Below are 19,698 nucleotides of genomic sequence, written 5' to 3' on the forward strand. Positions count from 1 at the left end.
TCAAACTCTTGTAGAGGAAAGTGTTACATCTGAACCAGGTCACAGTGTTGAGTGTCAGACTATGAACTTCATGCCCACACGTCAGAATGTCATGGTCACTGGGTTTAGGGTGACATCTCTGAAAACTTTAATGCAGTTTTATCAAATTTGTCAAGTTAGAAAACAAATTGTCAATATAGCACTAAAACAAATGCATACTCAACTATTCCAAGCAGTTTTGGAATCTGCCCTAGTAATTTGTGCCAAACACTGTTTAAATTAAATTGGCTTACGTTGGGAATAAATCAGGTCATGTGTACACAAAGGAGACAAGCTTTTTAATATTTTAAATGTACTCTTGACACATTTTGGTTATAAAGGGGATAACTAAACCAAAACTGTGATCTTCCACCTGTGGAAAAATTGCTGGCTGCCCTCAACACACTTATTCGCATGAACGGTTAATACCATATGACTGCTTGATAGAAACTTAAAATACTCAGTTATCATGTGGTAATGTCTAGTAGCTTCAATGAAAATTAATTATAGTTGTGAACCTAAGCAGGCACACATTCCTCTCAAGACTCATGATATTGTATTGATTCCTGGCCAACTCATTAATAATCAACAAACTGAAAGAGTTTTTCCAGTGACGCTAGGGAGTTAGTGGTCCTTCTCCAGCAAGTCATGTTGCACTTGTTCATGAACTTGTTTTTGTGCATCAGCTTTATACAGTCATACCTCATGTTACGTTTGCTTCATGTTACGTTTTTTCAGGTTATGTCCCATGGCGACCCGGAAGTACCGGAAAGGGTTACTTCCAGGTTTTGCCGCTCGTGAATGCGCACAAGCGCTAAATCGCACTTCATGCATGCGCACAAATGCCAAATCACACCGCACACCTGCACAGATACGGCGCTTCAGGTTGTGCTCTTTTCATGTTGTGAACGGGCCTCCAGAACGGATCCTGTTCGCAACCAGAGGTACCACTGTACACAACTTGAACTTTTCTGCTTCACAAGATAAGCCATGCCCGCTACACACACAGGAAACTGCTGTTGAGGAAAATACTGCAAATGGCTCTGTTGTGCACATGGATCTTTCTGCATACGTCTTTTAGTAAAGCCCCAATATACTTGTGTGTAACCCATTAGATGTGCTTTTCCGGTACCTCGACAAGTAGGAAGAATGAAAGTACACGATGATCATAGTTCATGATGCTGTACACGATTTATTCCACATGGGCATAACCACGAGAAATCTAGAAGATTAACAGATATAGTAGTATTATTTAATTTCCGTCTCATCCTTCGATCCCCAAAGGAACCCCCCCCCAAGCAGTTCACAGAAACGTAAGTACAATCAAAACAGTCAACCTGATTTAAATATGCATATTATGTGACTAACGCTATTGTTTATTGTCAGATTGCTTGGGTTTGCTACAGCCAAAGCACATTTTGGATACTAGTCCCGAGCTTCCAGTTTCCAAAGCTCTTATCTTTAGGTCTCGGTCGTGAGCCTGAGGACTGATACATCATTGTTTCATTTGATTTATAAGTACCTGCTATAATATAGGTGACTTAATAATAAATCACGTTTACGGGTCGCAAGGAAACACGGGTCCCAGCCACAACTCACTCTGGAATAGCCTTGTGATATTTATCAGGGCTACTCTGGCAAAACCAGCTTCAGAAAAACCAGACCTTGTTTTTCTTCCATTCTAGTTTAACAGCTAGAACAGATGAGCCCACGTGATGTATTTGTTCCCAGGGAGAAGTCTGCATACAGATGTGGAGCAGGGATAGTTTGAAGGCAGGATGACTGTTTATTCAGATGAAAGAAAGGCAACATGTACAGTGGTGAAAGGACGAGTTACAGAAAGAAAGCTGCAAAGAAAAGAACAAGTACCACTGGCTCTGGATGTTTTTCTGTCTCTAGCAGTAGCAAAGCTGTACAAATATATTTTAAAAAATAATTGTGCACAAGATAAAGAACTAATTTACACTGTACACGCCTTCATTTTGTATAAACATATCAACACTTTCACTTTGTATGCACATTGCATTTTTAGCTTATAATATTTAAATACATACAGTATTATGCCTCTCAGTTAAGGTGCAATTTATCAAAATGTATGCTAGATGTGATTTTGTTTGTTTGTTTCAGTTGTCTTTGGCACATATCCTGGCTTATTTACTGAATACAAAAGTGTAAGACCGAGTTTGTCTAATGCTACAGAAATTTTTATTTTTCTTGATAGCAATTAAGTGCATATTTTTCGGTTTAACACAAGCTTATTTACAAAAAAAGAAAAGAAAAGGTATTCTCTCTTAATTTTAGTCTGTGTTTCAAGTCAGGTAGCCGACAAATGATGTGCATTCGAAATAGTTTGCAATAATTTTCATTGCAGGAAAAAGTGCACCATTAAAATACCTGGTATAAGTATTAAATAAAATGTTTAACATTATGGAATGGTTTGATAAAAAAGCCACGCCCATGTAGCCGATATGAAAATATGTCTCCGCTATGCTATGAACACTTGTAAAATGCTAATATTTGTTCTTCACCATTCGAGGGCTGCTTTAAAGTTTGGGTTTTTCTTGTCATGAGGCCTATCATATTGGCCACTGCAAGCTTTCAGATTAAATTATAAAATGAAAGTAAGAAGCAGGCAAACTGACACTCAGCTAACCACTAGCAATTATTCAGTGGGTATATTCTTGAAAGCATAAAATGTCGACAAGCTATGTCATGAATAGCTATGCGGTTTATTTTTATCTGTTTTCCCTGGAGCTGATAAATACTGGTAGCTCTGAAGTTACTTCTTGCCACTTCCAAAAGAGGACTAATAAATGATGAAAGCTAAATTATGAGAGTTTCAATTTACAGCAAAGCTGTTATGATTGACTTAGCATTTGAAGTCCAGATATGTTCTTGCTATAAATTATGGTGTAAAAGAAAACATGAAAATGAAAGCTCTTTTGTAGTAATTTCCAATTTCCATACTATATAGTTTATTTTTAAAAAAAATATACACATACTTTTTAAAAGTTCACACTTACTGAAGGACCAGTCTCATCTCCTTTCTCTAACAGTTAATTAGCTACCAGAACGAACATTTGGCACAGTGCTGATTTGCAGAGAAATGTCAGAGATGGAATTTCAAATAAGAATTCCTTTTAAAGTTATTTTTAAAAGAAGAGTCTTTGTTTTTCAAAAAGGAATTTCATGTGCAGAGTAGAGGAATGGGAACACCGCACTATGCTTCAGATATAAACCATATCCTCTGGTTTATTATCCCAACTTATCAGCATGATCGTTCCAAGCAGATACCTTGAATTCTCAAGAGATGGCTCTTTAAAAGAAAATACGTATTTGTGCAACTGGGATCAATCTGCCCACAATGATCAGATGTTTCAAAAACAAAGAGCTGAGGAAAATCCAGAGCCTCTGTTTCAAAGCAACACACTTATCCTTTCGGTTTGCTAAATGATTTCATGCATGGTGATGTTCTTCAGAGTGCCAGCACAGGTTAAGACCGTGGCATGTTTCAGTGTAGGCCTCAGCTGTGTAGGGTTCCCTGACGTTGTGTATTTGTCAGGGAACATATCTATGCTGAGGATATACCTATCACTGAGGCTCCTGAAGAAATCAACACAACATGTTGGCCATCCCGTTGTGATATGGCCACGTTCTCAGCTGTGGGCAAAATTTAAATCTCCTTATAGCCTGCACAAGAAAAGGAACAGGACAACTGTGCTCTCTGTGTTGTGGCAGATCTGAGAAGGGGAGTTTTGTGAGACAGGTTGTGTGTCTTCCTGTTTGCCTGTATGAATATAGGCAAAGAAGAAAAAATACAGCATGTGGGGTCTGAAGTGAGAGGGGCCCAGAATATGGCTCAACATAGGGCCTTCCCATGTCCTTTAATCCAGTGTGGCTCCCTTGTCAGTCAATTTCATTCAGAACTGTGATGTCTGGGTGAATGATATGGTGTCTGATTTATCAATAGCAAAAGCTCCATTCACATAAGATTTCTTGGCCTCTGTTTCCTCACTGCCATCCTTCGTTGCTTTGTCCAGGGCAAAAGGGTTCACTATGTTGACTTCAGCACCAACGTCCATAAGCTCCAGTTCCTTTTGCGAGAGCTTCTCCACAATTCCAGCACCAAAGGCATCGCCGAGGACATTCACCATTGTTCTGAATCTATCCCTATGGAATAAACATTTTGGGTCAGTCCGGGCAAATTGACTGGGTCCAATTGTATTTTTACAAAGGCAAAAGTTATACTGCTTCTGCGAAGTGTTTCACTTCGCAAGGCTGATTTTGTCATGAATGGCACAGAACCAGAACTCAAATAAAATGTGGGAAAGATCACATTTGAAAGTTCAGTTTTTTAAAAAATATGAAATTAAGCTCCATGGAACAAATGTTAACATTTGCGTTTCAAAAATTCAACGTGAACTTTAAGTTCAGAGTGAACTGAGTTTTCAAGTGGATCCCAGCAATTGGAAATTGTAGTCCCAAAACAGCTGGAGGGCCACGTTTGGCCATCACTGACATAGCCCAAGATCAGGGATGGTGGAAGTTGTGGATCCACCACAGGTTCCTCACCCTTTCTCTACGTTTTCAAATTTGTTCAACTTTGAACCCTCTAAACCACACACTGGGCGGATGGATAAGTAACCCCCCCAGCAGGGCTGCAATTTGTATGTCGCACGTTTTGATACAAATAATAAGATGTACAGCAGATCTGCTCTCAAGTTAATGGTCTAGCACAGGCAACCTTTTAATACTACGCTGTCAGGTTTCCCATATGTTTTATTATGGATACAGTGGTACCTCAGGTTACATACGCTTCAGGTTACAGACTCCGCTAACCCAGAAATAGTACCTCGGGGTAAGAACTTTGCTTCAGGATGAGAACAGAAATCGCGCGGCGACAGCGCTGCCGCAGTAGGAGACCCCATTAGCTAAAGTGGTGCTTCCGGTTAAGAACAGTTTCAGGTTAAGAACGGACCTCTGGAACGAATTAAGTTCTTAACCCGAGGTACCACTGTACTAGCATTACTGAGGTCACAGGATCGAGAGACATTCATGGTTAGACACTTACAGAAGCCAGTCCACTGCTATTATGAGAGTAACATCTTCAGCAGGCAGTCCGACGGCACTCAGGACAATCACCATGGTAACTAGTCCAGCCTGGGGCACACCTGCAGCTCCGATGCTGGCTGCTGTTGCTGTGACACTACATCCCAAACCAAGAAAAGGACATCAGATATGTTTCTGCTTCATTCAGTCTTGTGCAGTTATGGAAACACTTCTTGAAGTTTTTAAACCAGAGTTGTTATTTAAAAAAACATTCCCTACCATCCTAAAAAACGTTGACTTTATGGGACACTCCGACTGCTGAATGATTGTAAATTCAAGAAGTACTGGTAATCTTAAGGGATTTCTAAGGGATATACCAGTTGAGGTTGTTTTTTGTTATTGATCTGTGTCTTTTCTTGCCTCATAGAACACTGCAGCCATTTTAAGTTTTATTAGCGGTGGTGTCCAGAGGGAAGATATTTTAGCTGCCTGGAAGGAGGTGGGACAACATTCACAACAAGGTCTGCTGTTTGATATATTAAGATTAAATGGTTTTAAAACAGTGCATTTTATATTGCTATGAGGTTTTTTTGGGGGGCGGGGCGGGTGCTCTAAATCCCCTCTAAATTCTTGGGTCTAAAAGTTAGAATTAATCCATGTTTGGAGGACTAAACTGAAAATCAGGCTTTAAATAGCTGGACTCAGCTTTCCCCATTCAGGAAAGCACCCGGAAGAGGAAACATTAAGGGGAAGAAAGCTAGTAAGGACTGAGTCATTTACCTACCCAGAAAGTCATTGGGAGGGCAAAGATTATTATGATTTATTCAGTCTATATACTGCCCCTTGCCAAAAGTTCCCAGGGCGGTGTATAACATTAAAAACACATTACAGAATGTTAATGATAAAAACATAGTGAAAACATAGTAAAAAGCATAGTGACAAGACAGCCGAACAATAAAATAATAATTCAGAGGAATATGGACGCCTCCTCCGGTTGTGTGTTAGTGGGCAGAGGCAAAAGGGGTTTAAGGGATGTAGGTTTTCAGTTTGGAAGATGTAAGCAAGGAAAATCATTTGGAGAACCATGTGGGCTGGCTGGGACAGGCAGAGAGCTTGGCTGATTTCTCTGTTCTGAGACTCAAGCCTCTCCTGCTTATTGGAGAAGCAAGAGACTCTTTTGGGATGAAAATGCTCTGAACTTTCTCCATCTAGACCCAGGTTGTATATATGTGTAAATAAACCATATATCATAAAGGTGTCATAGTCTCCACTGTCCAAAAGGAAACACAGACCCTGGGAAGCACGCTTGGTACCCCTGGAATCTTGCACTGCCTGGAGACAGGAGTGGTGTGTGACAAAAGGTAAAGGACCCCTGGACAGTTTAGTCCAGTCAAAGGTGACTATGGGGTGTGGCGCTCATCTTGCTTTCAGGCCGAGGGAGCCGGCGTTTGTCCACAGACAGCTTTCCGGGTCACGTGGCCAGCATGACTAAACTGCTACTGGCGCAATGGGACACCATGACGGAAACTAGAGCGCATGGAAACACCGTTTACCTTCCCGCCACAGTGGTATCTATTTATCTACTTGCACTGGCGTGCTTTCAAACTGCAAGGTTGGCTGGAGCTGGGACAGGGCAGCGGGAGCTCACCCCGTTGCGCGGATTCGAACCACTGACCTTCCGATCGGCAAGCCCAAGAGGCTCAGCGGTTTAGACCACAGTGCCAACCGCGTCCCTTGCTGTGTAACAATATCTACTGTGTAATAGGTATGCTCATCTGTAAATCCACAGAACACAGGGCTACGGCTGAAACGAGTCAGAATTAGGCTGCTCAGTTCATCCCTAAAGCACGGGTCAAATGCCAGTTTCTGTGGGTATGTCAGAAAATCCGGTCTTTGTTCAGTTCCACAGCTGATTTAGCCCTTCACTGGGATGACTGATCTCACTGTTCTCTACAGGTTTTCAGTGAGATGTCAGATCATGTTGCAGTTGGCCCACCTTTGTGTGCGCGAAGCATTCTGGACAACAAAGTCAGCAGTTACATTGCTTGGGAAAGAAGAACTGAAAAGCATGCAAGAGTACGATTCTTACCTAATGGTCACTATTTGGCCAATATCTAGTTCTAAGTCATTAAGTTGTGAAATAAAAACAGCAGCCACTGCTTCATAAAGGGCGGTACCATCCATGTTGATTGTAGCGCCTACCGGTAAAACAAATCGGGTAATTCTCTTGTCAACATGGTTTTTTTCTTCTGCACAGCGAAACGTGACAGGTAAAGTGGCTGAACTGTATCACACACATTTGGGGGGGGGGGGGAGAAAATAAACAAAAGACTTTAAGAAGCATAGTAGTAAAATGCCAATGTGCATGGCTATTAATCTGGCATGAGAACAATTTATGGGGCTACTGGAAATTAAGATGTAGACTTTAATGCGGCAAAACAGAGGGCAGATTTAATCATTTCTAAATTCATTTCTATTAATTCCAAGATGATTCGATATGAAGAGAAGATTTTTTTTTTAATCAAAATTATCCTTACCTTGAGGAAATCATGAGTGCTGTCAAAAGTGCTTGAGCCATCCCCATGGCAAATTTATATGGGTTTTTCCGGACTATTATTAAGTACATAAGCGGCAGAATCACAATACTATGAATTGCAAGCCTGGGGGGAAAAAGGGGGAGGGGAAATCACAGAATCACAGAACTGTAAAGTTGGAAGGATCCCACCTAGTCCAGCCCACTTGCAATGCAGAAATCACAGCTCCATTTTTGAAATTTAGTTCTGTTTTTAAAACTGTTCAAATTAAAATGAAAGCCACTTCCGCCTTAAGGAGGAGGTGGGGTTGCGGGCTCTCACGGCCCCTCCACTTGCACAGGGGGAGGTGAGTCCCACTGAATTATCGTCCTTCATTGTGGCCCATCGAGCTTTTCTGTCCATATTGGCAATAGATCTCTAGACGTTCAGGCAACAGGTAACTCTCCCTTTCCCCACACACCCAGAGGTGCATGCAAAACAGCGCCCACTATGGCCCTGATCCCAAGGTGCTGCTTTCTAACATGCATGCATACTTCCTCCTGGTACCCCCCCTTTTTTACCTTTCAGATATTGCGTGTTGAGTCCCACAATGCCACCCCCCAAAAAATTCACACTTCACACATCAATTTTTGTTTAAGGTTTTTGGCATAATTTTGGCCACAACTTTATTCAAAATACAAAAAATGTGAGTGGTTGCTTAGGCATTGGTTATGACTATCTGTCCTTGCCCTCAGGGACAGAGCTGGCCTTCCGGACACCAACGGAAGCCAGCGTGGGAAACAAGTATTGGGCGAGAAAATGAAGCTGGGCATCAGTCCCTCACTTCTCACCCTCATGTTCCTGTGGGGCTTGCACGGCCCAAGTCCAATGCCAGGGACAAGGACGAAAAGAATGGCAAGCCCCTGGATTCCTTTAACGGAATTCCCTTTCCGCATCATTTGGAGGGGTAGGCACTTACCCCTCCAAGCACCAATTTAACCAATGCCTAACCGCCAACCTTACAAGTTGTGACGATTTGCTACGCAGTAGGCAAAAACCAAATGGCACCAGCCAATCAGCCAGATGGCAAAATTCCTACCAGGCCCCCGCTCCAAGGCAGAAGACCCCATGACAGGCATAGCAAGGTCAAGTGATCAAGAAAAAACCACCCTATTAAAGGGAGGGAGGGCGGGTGATCCGGCGCAAAATGGCCAAGAGGACGTCCAACGTCTGGACCCTGTATTTAAAGACTCTGACCCCTCCTCCAAATTGGCAACAATCAAAACTCCCCAGCAACCCAATTTTAACCACTTAAAGGCTTGAGTTCCTCACCAAATCTGCCCAGTAACGGCAGGGTGGCTTGTTCCCCCAACCGCAACACATGCTCTCTGTTAGGGAGAACACGCTTTACCTGACAATAAAGCATTAGGGAAGGGCTGTCAACGGGTTCCAAAACCTACCAGAAGCATAGCAAGCCAGCCAAGCTATTGCAGTTTTTGACTTGGAAAATTTCCCCACAATATCTCATATATGTGACATACTTGTATATTTTGTTTGATATTGTTATATATTTGATGTATGATCTACTCATATGCATCAAGGTGCGACATATTGGGAAATTGTGTACACTTGAAAACACTGGCAGCATTAAGGTAAATTCAACAGTGTAAATAAGTTTTGATGGGTGTAATAATGGAATACTGAATGGTTTAGTTCAGGGGTCAGCAAACCTTTTCAGCAGGGGGCCAGTTTGCTGTCCCTCAGACCTTGTGGGGGGCCTGACTATATTTTTTTTTGGGGGGGGAATGACGAATTCCTATGCCCCACAAACAACCCAGAGATGCATTTTAAATAGAAGGACACGTTCTACTCATGTAAAAACATGCTGATACCCAGACCGTCCGTGGGCCGGATTTAAAGGGCGATTGGGCCGGATCTGGCCCCCGGGCCTTAGTTTGCCTACCCATGGTTTAGTTTATGTAAAATATGCGGGGATTTATGTTATGCAAAATGAACCCAGTGAAATAGAAAATGGAAGTCACAGTGAAATTAGAACGTCTATAAAACAAATGTCCTTTCATACCCAGTTATAGAAGAAACCGATCTATCGTATATAAATTAAAAATGAAAAGTAAATCAGTACATTTTTATTACGGTTCAAGGAATAACATACCCACTTAGAACAGTAGCCATGTAAAGACCCAGTTTGCGAAAAATCTCCCAGTCTTCAACTTCTATGATCTTTCCGGCAATCAAAAAAATAATACCCAACGGCATATACCTGGAATGCACAAAACGTCATAAAAAGTATTCCATGATCACTGTTATTTCATTGAGCTCGCTATAAAAACATGGTAAACAACAAATTTGTTCAACTTTTTTTTCATGCATATGACAATGAACGGAAAGCAAGTGGCTGAAATTATTTGCTTCTCAAGTTGTATTTATGAACCATTACATATTTCCGTGTTGTAAAAAAAAAAAAAAAGACATTAGCATGACTGGTACATTTTATGAACACCATAATTTGAGCTATTATGCAAAACATTATGCAAAACATGAAGTCATCGAATCATAGAGTCCAACCCCCTGTTTTGCAGGAATCTCAGCTAAATTATCCATGAGTCAATCAACATTGGACAGCTAAGAAAGAGAGTACTGCATTGTGTAGCTGGAATTCCTTTGCAAAACAAAAGAAATGCCCCTGTATAGAAGTGATCTTTCTTTCTTTCTTTCTTTCTTTCTTTCTTTCTTTCTTTCTTTCTTTCTTTCTTTCAGAAATTTAATTCTAGATTGCTTCTAAGGGAGTGCATTTTCTCAACTGCACTCCATTGCTTTTTCGAAAAATAATACCGTATTTTTCGCACTATAGGACGCACTTTTTCCCCTCCAAAAATGAAGGGGAAATGTGTGTGCGTCCTATGGTGCGAATGCAGGCTTTTGCTGAAGCCTGGAGAGCGAGAGGGGTCCGTGCGCACCGACCCCTCTCGCTCTCCAGGCTTCAGGAAGCTATCCCAAGTCTTGCAAGCCCGGCGGGATGTCCCGCGGGCTCGCAAGGCTTGCGGGCAGCAGCCTGCACCCAAAAGCTGGGGACAGCGGGGAGGCGCAGAGCCGCCACCCCGCTATTCCCCGACCTGATCTGGAGGCTGGCGGGGGGAGAAGCAAGCCTGCTTCTCCCCCCCAGCCCCACAAGCTCGGGGGATAGGGGGATGGCGAAGCGCCGCCATCCCGCTATTCCCCGACCTGATCTGGAGGCTGGGGGTGGGAGGAGCAAGCCTGCTTCTCCCCCCCCCCCAGCCCCACAACCTCCAGATCAGGTCGGGAAATAGCGGGATGGCGGCGCTCCGCCATCCCGCTATTCCCCGACCTGATCTGGAGGCTGGGGGTGGGAGAAGCAAGCCTGCTTCTCCCCCCCCCCCAGCCCCACAACCTCCAGATCAGGTCGGGGAATAGCGGGATGGCGGCGCTCCGCCATCCCGCTATTCCCCGACCTGATCTGGAGGCTGGGGGTGGGAGGAGCAAGCCTGCTTCTCCCCCCCCCCAGCCCCACAACCTCCAGATCAGGTCGGGGAATAGCGGGATGGCGGCGCTCCGCCATCCCGCTATTCCCCGACCTGATCTGGAGGCTGGGGGTGGGAGAAGCAAGCCTGCTTCTCCCCCCCCCCAGCCCCACAACCTCCAGATCAGGTCGGGGAATAGCGGGATGGCGGCGCTCCGCCATCCCGCTATTCCCCGACCTGATCTGGAGGCTGGGGGTGGGAGGAGCAAGCCTGCTTCTCCCCCCCCCCCAGCCCCACAACCTCCAGATCAGGTCGGGGAATAGCGGGATGGCGGCGCTCCGCCATCCCGCTATTCCCCGACCTGATCTGGAGGCTGGGGGTGGGAGAAGCAAGCCTGCTTCTCCCCCCCCCAGCCCCACAACCTCCAGATCAGGTCGGGGAATAGCGGGATGGCGGCGCTCCGCCATCCCACTATTCCCCGACCTGATCTGGAGGCTGGGGGTGGGAGAAGCAAGCCTGCTTCTCCCCCCCACCAGCCCCACAACCTCCAGGCTTCAGGAGAGCCCCACCGCCAGCCCCACAAGCTCGGGGGACAGCGGGAGAGGCGCAGCGCGCCCTTCCCGCTGTCCCCCGACTTGGCTAGAAGGCTGGCGGGGGGAGAAGCCTGCTCCTCCCCGTTGCCAGCCCCGCAAACTCGGGGGACAGCGGGAGAGGCGCAGCGCGCCTTTCCCGCTGTCCCCCGACTTGTCTAGAAGGCTGGCGGGGGGAGAAGCCTGCTCCTCCCCGTCGCCAGCCCCGCAAACTCGGGGGACAGCGGGAGAGGCGCAGCGCGCCATCCCGCTGTCTCCCGACATGGTTTGGAGGCTGGCGGAAGGCTTCCTCCTCCCCCAGCCCCGCAAGCTCCCAGAGCGATGCCAAAGCTGCGCGCAGCTTCGGCATGGCTCTGGGTCCCGTTCTGGGGGAGGGGGAAGCTCGGGCTTCCCCGCCCCAGCCCCGCGCCTGGCGGGGGGGGGAATAAATTTTTTTGCCTTTATTTCCCCCCCCAAATCTAGGTGCGTCCTATGGACCGGTGCGTCCAATAGTCCGAAAAATACGGTAATTTTTAATTTTGCAAATTGCAATAGAATGCAGAACAAAAATAACAGAAGAAACAGTCACAGGTTTCACATGTGTCACTGCTACAGTATAGGGAAGGAAATAAGTGGTAAACACTGAAATCAGGTAAACAATAAGTAAAGCAGCTATTTACTATTATAGCCCATCCAAAAACCATCATTGGTAGTTGGAGGTCAAGATAAGGTTACCAGATTTTTTTCAATAAATCCGGGGACACATGTCAACTTCAATGGATTTTGTATGGGGACTGATTTGTAAATCTGGAGACTGTCCCCAGGTAATAGGGGCATCTGGTAACCTTAGAAGCTCTGAAGAGATGTATTTTGGAAAGTTAGGAGCAGAAACCATGCTGTGTCATAGTTTTGGCAACAAGGGTTCAATTATACGAATACCAAAAATGCCGTCCCCAACCGCCAGTGATTCCGTAACTTTGATAGCTGAATAAATAGCCTCTTTCAGGGGAGGGGGAAGAGGAAAAGCAAAAGAGGTGGGGAGGGAGAAAGAGCTTTCACAGCCAAATGCATAATATTTTAAAACTCAAGGAATAAACCTGTTAATCACGTTGACTTTCTGAAAGAAGTTTTATGTAAATTACTTTTTTATTATCATCCTGAATTCAGTAACAAAACTTACGGGCAAGATATCATTCTACTTACCACATTATTATCTGAACTATGTACATTGTGGCATCGTTCAGTGCATTGAAGAAGTCCATCAGCACTTTCCCCTTTTCTCCCATTTTCCCAATAACAATTCCGAAGACAAGGCAAAAGACTATCAGGCCAAGAACGTTAATACCATCGGAATACAAACCCACTATTTTGTATTCCTTGGTTATATTCTGCAGATTGAGAGTGAAGGAGAAAAGTTACCAATCAGCAACAATGCCAAGAAGATGATATTGATGAACTGGGAGAATAAAGATACAATTCCCTTTAATAAATGGATCGACAATATGATAACACTCGCAACTTATGGACACCTTACAGATGTAGACTTTGGTTGGATAAATATGACAATACAGTCGTACCTTGGAAGTCGAACAGCCTAGTTCTCGAACGTTTTGGCTCCGAACATCGCAAACCCGGAAGTGACTGTTCTGATTTATGAACTATTTTTGGAAGCCGAACGTCCGGCGGCGCTTCCAATTGGCTGCAGGAGCTTCCTGCAACCAATCAGAAGCTGCGCTTTGGTTTTTGAACGTTTTGGAAGTCGAATGGACTTCCGGAACGGATTCCATTCGACTTCCAAGGCATGGCTGTGTTTGGAATGAGTCTAGACAAAATGTAGTGAGCTATTCATATTCCCATATGTATTAGGATAATAATATCAGATTTATAAAAGAATGTATGGGTTCGGGTATTTTTCATATATATTCGTATATTGTGGGTCTCCCCCCTACATATTTTTGTGCCTTTTTATTTCTCTTTTTCTTTGCATCACTATATTTCTTTAAACTGAAATCTTTTCAATAAAATATGAATACCAACAACGCATTTTGTTTCTGTGAAACTTAAGCAGCTTTCTCGTTCAGGAAACTCTAGAAACTTAAGACTGTTTGGTGTTTATTGGTTAGTAAAGGTAAAGGGACCCCTGACCATTAGGTCCAGTCATGGCTGACTCTGGGGTTGTGGTGCTCATCTCGTTTTATTGGCCGAGGGAGCTGGCATACAGCTTCCGGGTCATGTGGCCAGCATGACTAAGCCGCTTCTGGCGAACCAGAGCAGCGCATGGAAATGCCATTTACCTTCCCGCCGGAGCGGTACCTATTTATCTACTTGCACTTTGACATGCTTTTGAACTGCTAGGTTGGCAGGAGCAGGGTCCAAGCAACGGGAGCTTACCCCGTCGCGGGGATTCGAACTGCCGACCTTCTGATCTGCAAGTCCTAGGCTCTGTGGTTTAACCCACAGTGCCACCTGCGTCCCATTTATTGATTAGTTTGCTACTTTTTTCCTTGGGTTATAGCAGGCATAGGCAACCTTCGGCCCTCCAGATGTTTTGGACTACAATTCCCATCATCCCTGAACACTGGTCCTGTTAGCTAGGGATCATGCCAATGCCTGGGTTATAGTTTTGAAAGTATTGGTTTGTGTAGTGCTACTAAAAGGCTGCATGCGGAGCCTCTGGAGAACAAATTATCTTAAAGAATTCGACCACAAGCTTGGGTCTTTTAACAGTGTGGTCCAGTAGATCCTTTTCAATTCCTGTTATTAATTATCACATTAACAAGCAGAATTTTACTACCCTAACCCTTTCGTCATAATTTCAATAGTTTCAGTGCAATACAACAACCAGTAGTAATCATACCTTTGAAATCTCTGTTGGCAGTACAGTCGAGAGTGGGTCTGGTGTAGGAATAGTAGCATTTTTGTCTACTTCCGTTGTGATCGTTATTTCTACACGCTTGGTCTTATACTGAAAGTTAAGAAAACATACATTACATTCTTAGCTTATAATGGATTGACAAGGAAACTATTTTTTAAACTTCTTTTCAGGGTGGAAGGTGTTTAGTGAGGCCTAGTATGCTGATATATACTATTTATGGTTTCAACATGTCAACAACAGCTGACGTGCAGATGCATTATAATGTGTACATAGATAGAAAGACCTAATATGATATTAGGAAATCATCATGAAGGGTTATGTTAGAACAAGAGCCAACATTGTATGGAATAAATGATTTGGTTTTCTTTATGCCTACTGTACGGAAGTTAGCAAAAGGACAATGAAAATGGATTTTACGCTCTCTAATGGTAGCCAAGAGGCTGATACTGATGAACTGGAAGAATAAAGATATGATCTCCTTTAATCAGTGGATTGATAATATGATAACACTTGCAACCGGCGAACGGACTGCTTACAGACATAGACTCTGCTTGGATAAATACGACAATATTTGGAATGAATTTATACAAAATGCTGCAGACTATTAATATTTCTATCAGTATTAGGATAACAATATCAAATTTATAAAAGCATGTATGGGTTAGGGTATTTTTTGTACATCTGCATATAGTTTTGTTCTTTTTCCTTTCTCCTTCTTTTTGTATCTACTGCGTTATATCTGAATTTTTTCAATAAAATATCTAAATAATAATAATAATAATGAGTTTGTTTGATGAAGTAATTGTTTAATGCAGGGTTTCCGAACTTGGGTCTCCACCTGTTTTTTTTGGACTACAGTTCCCATCATCCCTGACCACTGGTCCTGCTACCTAGGGAAGATGGGAGTTGTAGTCCTAAAACAGCTGGAGACCAAAGTTTGGGAAACTCTGGTTTCATGTTTCCCTTTTGGGGTTCATTGTATTTCACAAGGCTAGTTGCCTGTGTGAAACAGAGCAGAGGCAACTCCCCATTTACACAGGGGTTGTGTTCTGAGGCACCGCACGCATTGGCGGAACACACACAAGCCCGTGTGCCAAAAAAACAGCAGTGGTTGCGAGCATGCTGACTGCAAGCAAATGGGGAGTTGCCTGTGTAAATAACGACGACAAAGCACTGGTTGGTGGGGTGGTGTTGCTCACCTGGCTCCCTGACCCTGAGTATCCCTGCTGCTTACCAAGAGAGAGAGGCAGAAGGGCAAGGTGCAGGAAGCTCAGCAAAGCCAATCTGATGCTCCTGTGCTGAGCTCCTCGCTCGTTGCTCCTCCCCGTCCACCTCTTGGTAACCAGCAGCAACGCTTGCTGTTGGGAAGCCCTGCCTGCCCTGCCAACTGCTGTTGTGTAAGACGGTAAGTGTGAGACTGTTCCAGAAAACTTTGCCAAGGGAATTAAGAGTGTTGGGAGAGGGGCAGTTAAGAGAACACAACATCCTCTCCAAAGAGCCACACCTGAGCCAGGGTCATGTCCTCGTGTTGGTTTATTTCTACATTCCTTATTCCTTCTACCTAACACTTCTCCTCCTTCACCGTAAGTGCAAGCAATCAGAGAACCATAAAATTCCCTCTGATTCCTCACTTTCTTTTTCTGAGCTATAAAGATGACGCCTTGCGGGCCAATCCCAGTGCTGAGGAAGTTGCCGTTTACCTTCCCGCCAGAGCGGTACCTATTTATCTACTTGCACTTTGACGTGCTTTCGAACTGCTAGGTTGGCAGGAGCAGGGACCGAGCAACGGGAGCTCACTCCTTCACGGGGATTCGAACCGCTGACCTTCTGATCGGCAAGTCCTAGGCTCTGTGGTTTAACCCACTGTGCCACCCACAGAAGGGGTTAGTAAATACCAGAACAGGGGTTAGTAAATACCAAGATTGAACTTACCTGTTGGAAACAGGCCTGCACAAGGTTTTCTGGGAACATATTCCTGCAGAAGGATTTTAAGATCTTTTAATGATATTGCAATGTAACAATACAAAGTATATTCAAGAAGCAATAAGGAATGCTGGTGATAATGTTTTTCTCTCTCTCTCTCTCCACATATCCCAGGATATATTATAGGTAAAGGTAAAGGTACCCCTGCCCGTACGGGCCAGTCTTGCCAGACTCTGGGGTTGTGCGCCCATCTCACTCAAGAGGCCGGGGGCCAGCGCTGTCCGGAGACACTTCCGGGTCACGTGGCCAGCGTGACATCGCTGCTCTGGCGAGCCAGAGCCGCACACGGAAACGCCGTTTACCTTCCCACTAGAAAGTGGTCCCTATTTATCTACTTGCACCCGGGGGTGCTTTCAAACTGCTAGGTTGGCAGGCGAGGATATATTATATCAAGGCTCAAAGTTCTAGGAAGATCTGTTCAAGGTGAAACACTTATGTAAGGCCTTAAAGAGTCAACGTTTTAACAAATGGGTTCACAAGAGACTGGGATCTTTCTTCCATGCTATATTTGTCATTCAGTCGGGATGCAGTGCATGGGATACAGATATACAATCTTACTGGATTGACAGAGTAGGATAAAATAAAAATGTCCCACCCAGACTTTGTAACACTTTCTCCTTGTTGTGTTTAGTGATTATATCATTTTGTTTTGGCAGACAAATGGTTCCAAATACTGCATTGGGCAGGGGACACCTACCAGCTGAGTAAAGAAAAAGAAAAAGCTAGTATGAATTGCATATGCTACCCTCTGTGCTTTATCAAGAAAAGGAACTGCATCATTATGAACAAGTCCTTTATATTGGTCAGAATCCAGCATTGCATGAGCAGATTTCCACTTGGGCATCTGGACTTCAACTTCTCTGCTTCTCCCCACAAAATATGCTCCAGAGAAACCACAACACCTGGAGCAGGTGAATGAAAGCACTCAGAGGGATCCACAGGGAGAAGAGGAATGTGAAGTCTTGTTGTAAAAACAGAGGTTTCTTCTGCTTGCTCAAGGTCTGCAGACAGCACTGAATACAATCTATTGCTTAAAAGTTCTAGATGCTCAGGTTGTGAACGTGATCTGTGCGGGAGGCATGTTTACAACCCGCAGTGCCGTGTCTGTGCACGCGTGGGTTGCGATTCGGCGCTTCTGCGCATGTGCAAAGCACAATTTAGTGTTTCTGCACATGCGCAAGCGCCGAAACCCGGAAGTAACCCGTTCTGGTACTTCCAGGTTTGGAGCGGTGCACAACCTGAAAACACACAACCTGAAGCATCTGTAACTCGAGGTATGACTGTACAAGCTTTTCCATCTTTCAGATACATATGGTTTGATAGCTTAAAACTTGAGACAGTGGCATTTATGGTGCAATCGGTTTAGCAACAGAACAGAATTTGAAAGCTCACCTAACCAAGTCTAACATAGCATCCACTGTGGAGACCTCAGGTGTACTGCCCATTCTGTCAATCTCCGCAGCATTCTGGGACACTCCTGGTTTGATAGCCACAACCAACACAACCCCTGTAATGGAGAAAAATAACATTCTGAACAGATGTAAATCTTGCACACAGCATTTTATTTTATTTTTTACAAGGTGTACAATGGCTGTTTCCAGAGCACAGCAAATGACAGGCCAGGATTGTGTCAGCTGTAGAGTCAGTGATTTTTCCTTTCAGGTTTGGTGGAAAACCGAGTTCACTGTTACAGGATACAAAGTCGCCACAAGATTGTGTTAAGGAATGCAGTTTAATGGGTTAATTCCTTTAGTGAGGAAACAGCTGACTCATTTCTGAGCTTCTGTGGCACACACAACAGAGAGTAAGCTTTATAGAAGGTGAAAGGATAAACACACAACCCACCAAGTCATTCAGCCTATTGATGAACCAAGGCAGCAGATGGACATAGGGGCCAAAGTTGCACATTCACAATAAGCGAAATGATGGTTTATGTGAATGTGCTGGATCCTAAGGAGGAGATTGCAGCTGCTTTGCTCCTGCCTGGTCCTTGTTTGCTCAGTAATAATAATAATAATAATAATATATTTATTTATTTATACCCCGCCCATCTGGCTGGGTTTCCCTAGCCACTCTGGACAGCTTCCGGCAGAATATTAAAATACAAGAATTCATCAAATATTAAAAGCTTCCCTAAACAGTACAGGTAACGGTACAGGTACAGGTAATCCCATGATTAAGCATTATAATTGTTGTCAAGACAATCCTGTATGCCTATGAAATCACATATCTGGAATGTAGCATGGAGGGGGAAAAACATCCTACTCCATGAGAATGACTCTAGATGTAACAGTTTATCCAAACATGCTCTTTCTAAAAAATCTGGGTGAGGTGAAAAATGACTGTTTACTTCTGATGTGCATTTAAAATAAAAACAAAACATCATTGTACAGTGCAAATAAATTTAAGGATTATAAAGATTCTAGGATTACCTAGGATTACGGCTAAAGCTGTAGTGAAGAAGTAGTAAACAACTGCCCGCAAGCCAATCTTTCCAGAAATGCCGGAGTCCAAAGCAGCAACACCTGGGGATATATGGAAAATAATGAGATTCTAGTTCATAAACATTTGTAAATAAATGCAGTTCATGTCCACTTGCAGAAAAAGCTTTTGATACACACGAAGGGCTGTACGTAGTTCAGTGGCAGAACAGTCATTTCACATGCGGAGGGTCCCAATCCCGGGCATCTCAAGGTACGACTGGCAATGTGCCCTGCCTGAAACCCTGGGGAGATGCTGACCGCCAATGGAGACAATAGTGAGCTAAATGCACTAATCATGGTTTGATTTGGTATAAGATGACTTCCTGTGCTGTTCATATGAAATGCCTACTGACATAGTAGAGTTAAGGGAACCTCCAAGACAGTGTGGAAGGGGCGCAGGGGGTTGCAGAAGGAAGGGGAAATTGGTTGAAACCAATTGTTAGTAGACACTTCTGTTTCATCAACCAGAATGGCAGCATTACCCTCTGTTTGCAACAGCTGTCAACCAGATTTCTAGAATCTCACAAGCATGGCATCAAGGTGTTGGTTCTCATCTGTCGCCCCACCTTCAGATTGGTTAATCAAAGATATACCGTATTTACTCGAGTCTAATGTGCCATCGAATTTAATGCACACCTCAATTTTCAGAACCTGGAAACCAAAAAACGTATTTGCTGGCAGATGTAACTGTGACATCGAATCTAATGC

The 19,698-nt window shown here is 44.0% G+C and overlaps 1 protein-coding gene across 1 annotated transcript in view; it reads right to left on the bottom strand.

Annotated features, from left to right (window-relative positions):
* Positions 1-1,184: 1,184 nt before the first annotated feature.
* The window catches only part of SLC1A1 (solute carrier family 1 member 1), a 41,330-nt gene continuing 22,816 nt past the window's right edge, over positions 1,185-19,698 (bottom strand). The window contains exons 3-12 of the mRNA XM_028711921.2: positions 18,940-19,032; positions 17,900-18,014; positions 16,457-16,499; positions 14,507-14,614; positions 12,853-13,037; positions 9,754-9,861; positions 7,605-7,727; positions 7,157-7,351; positions 5,090-5,224; positions 1,185-4,188 (exon numbers count right to left, since the gene is read on the bottom strand). Coding sequence (XP_028567754.1) covers positions 3,939-4,188; positions 5,090-5,224; positions 7,157-7,351; positions 7,605-7,727; positions 9,754-9,861; positions 12,853-13,037; positions 14,507-14,614; positions 16,457-16,499; positions 17,900-18,014; positions 18,940-19,032 — 1,355 coding nt within the window. The 3' untranslated portion in view covers positions 1,185-3,938. The remainder of the gene's footprint in view (positions 4,189-5,089; positions 5,225-7,156; positions 7,352-7,604; positions 7,728-9,753; positions 9,862-12,852; positions 13,038-14,506; positions 14,615-16,456; positions 16,500-17,899; positions 18,015-18,939; positions 19,033-19,698) is intronic.

The sequence above is a fragment of the Podarcis muralis genome, chromosome 17 (genome assembly GCF_964188315.1).
Source record: "Podarcis muralis chromosome 17, rPodMur119.hap1.1, whole genome shotgun sequence".
NCBI classification, from domain to species: Eukaryota; Metazoa; Chordata; class Lepidosauria; order Squamata; family Lacertidae; genus Podarcis; species Podarcis muralis.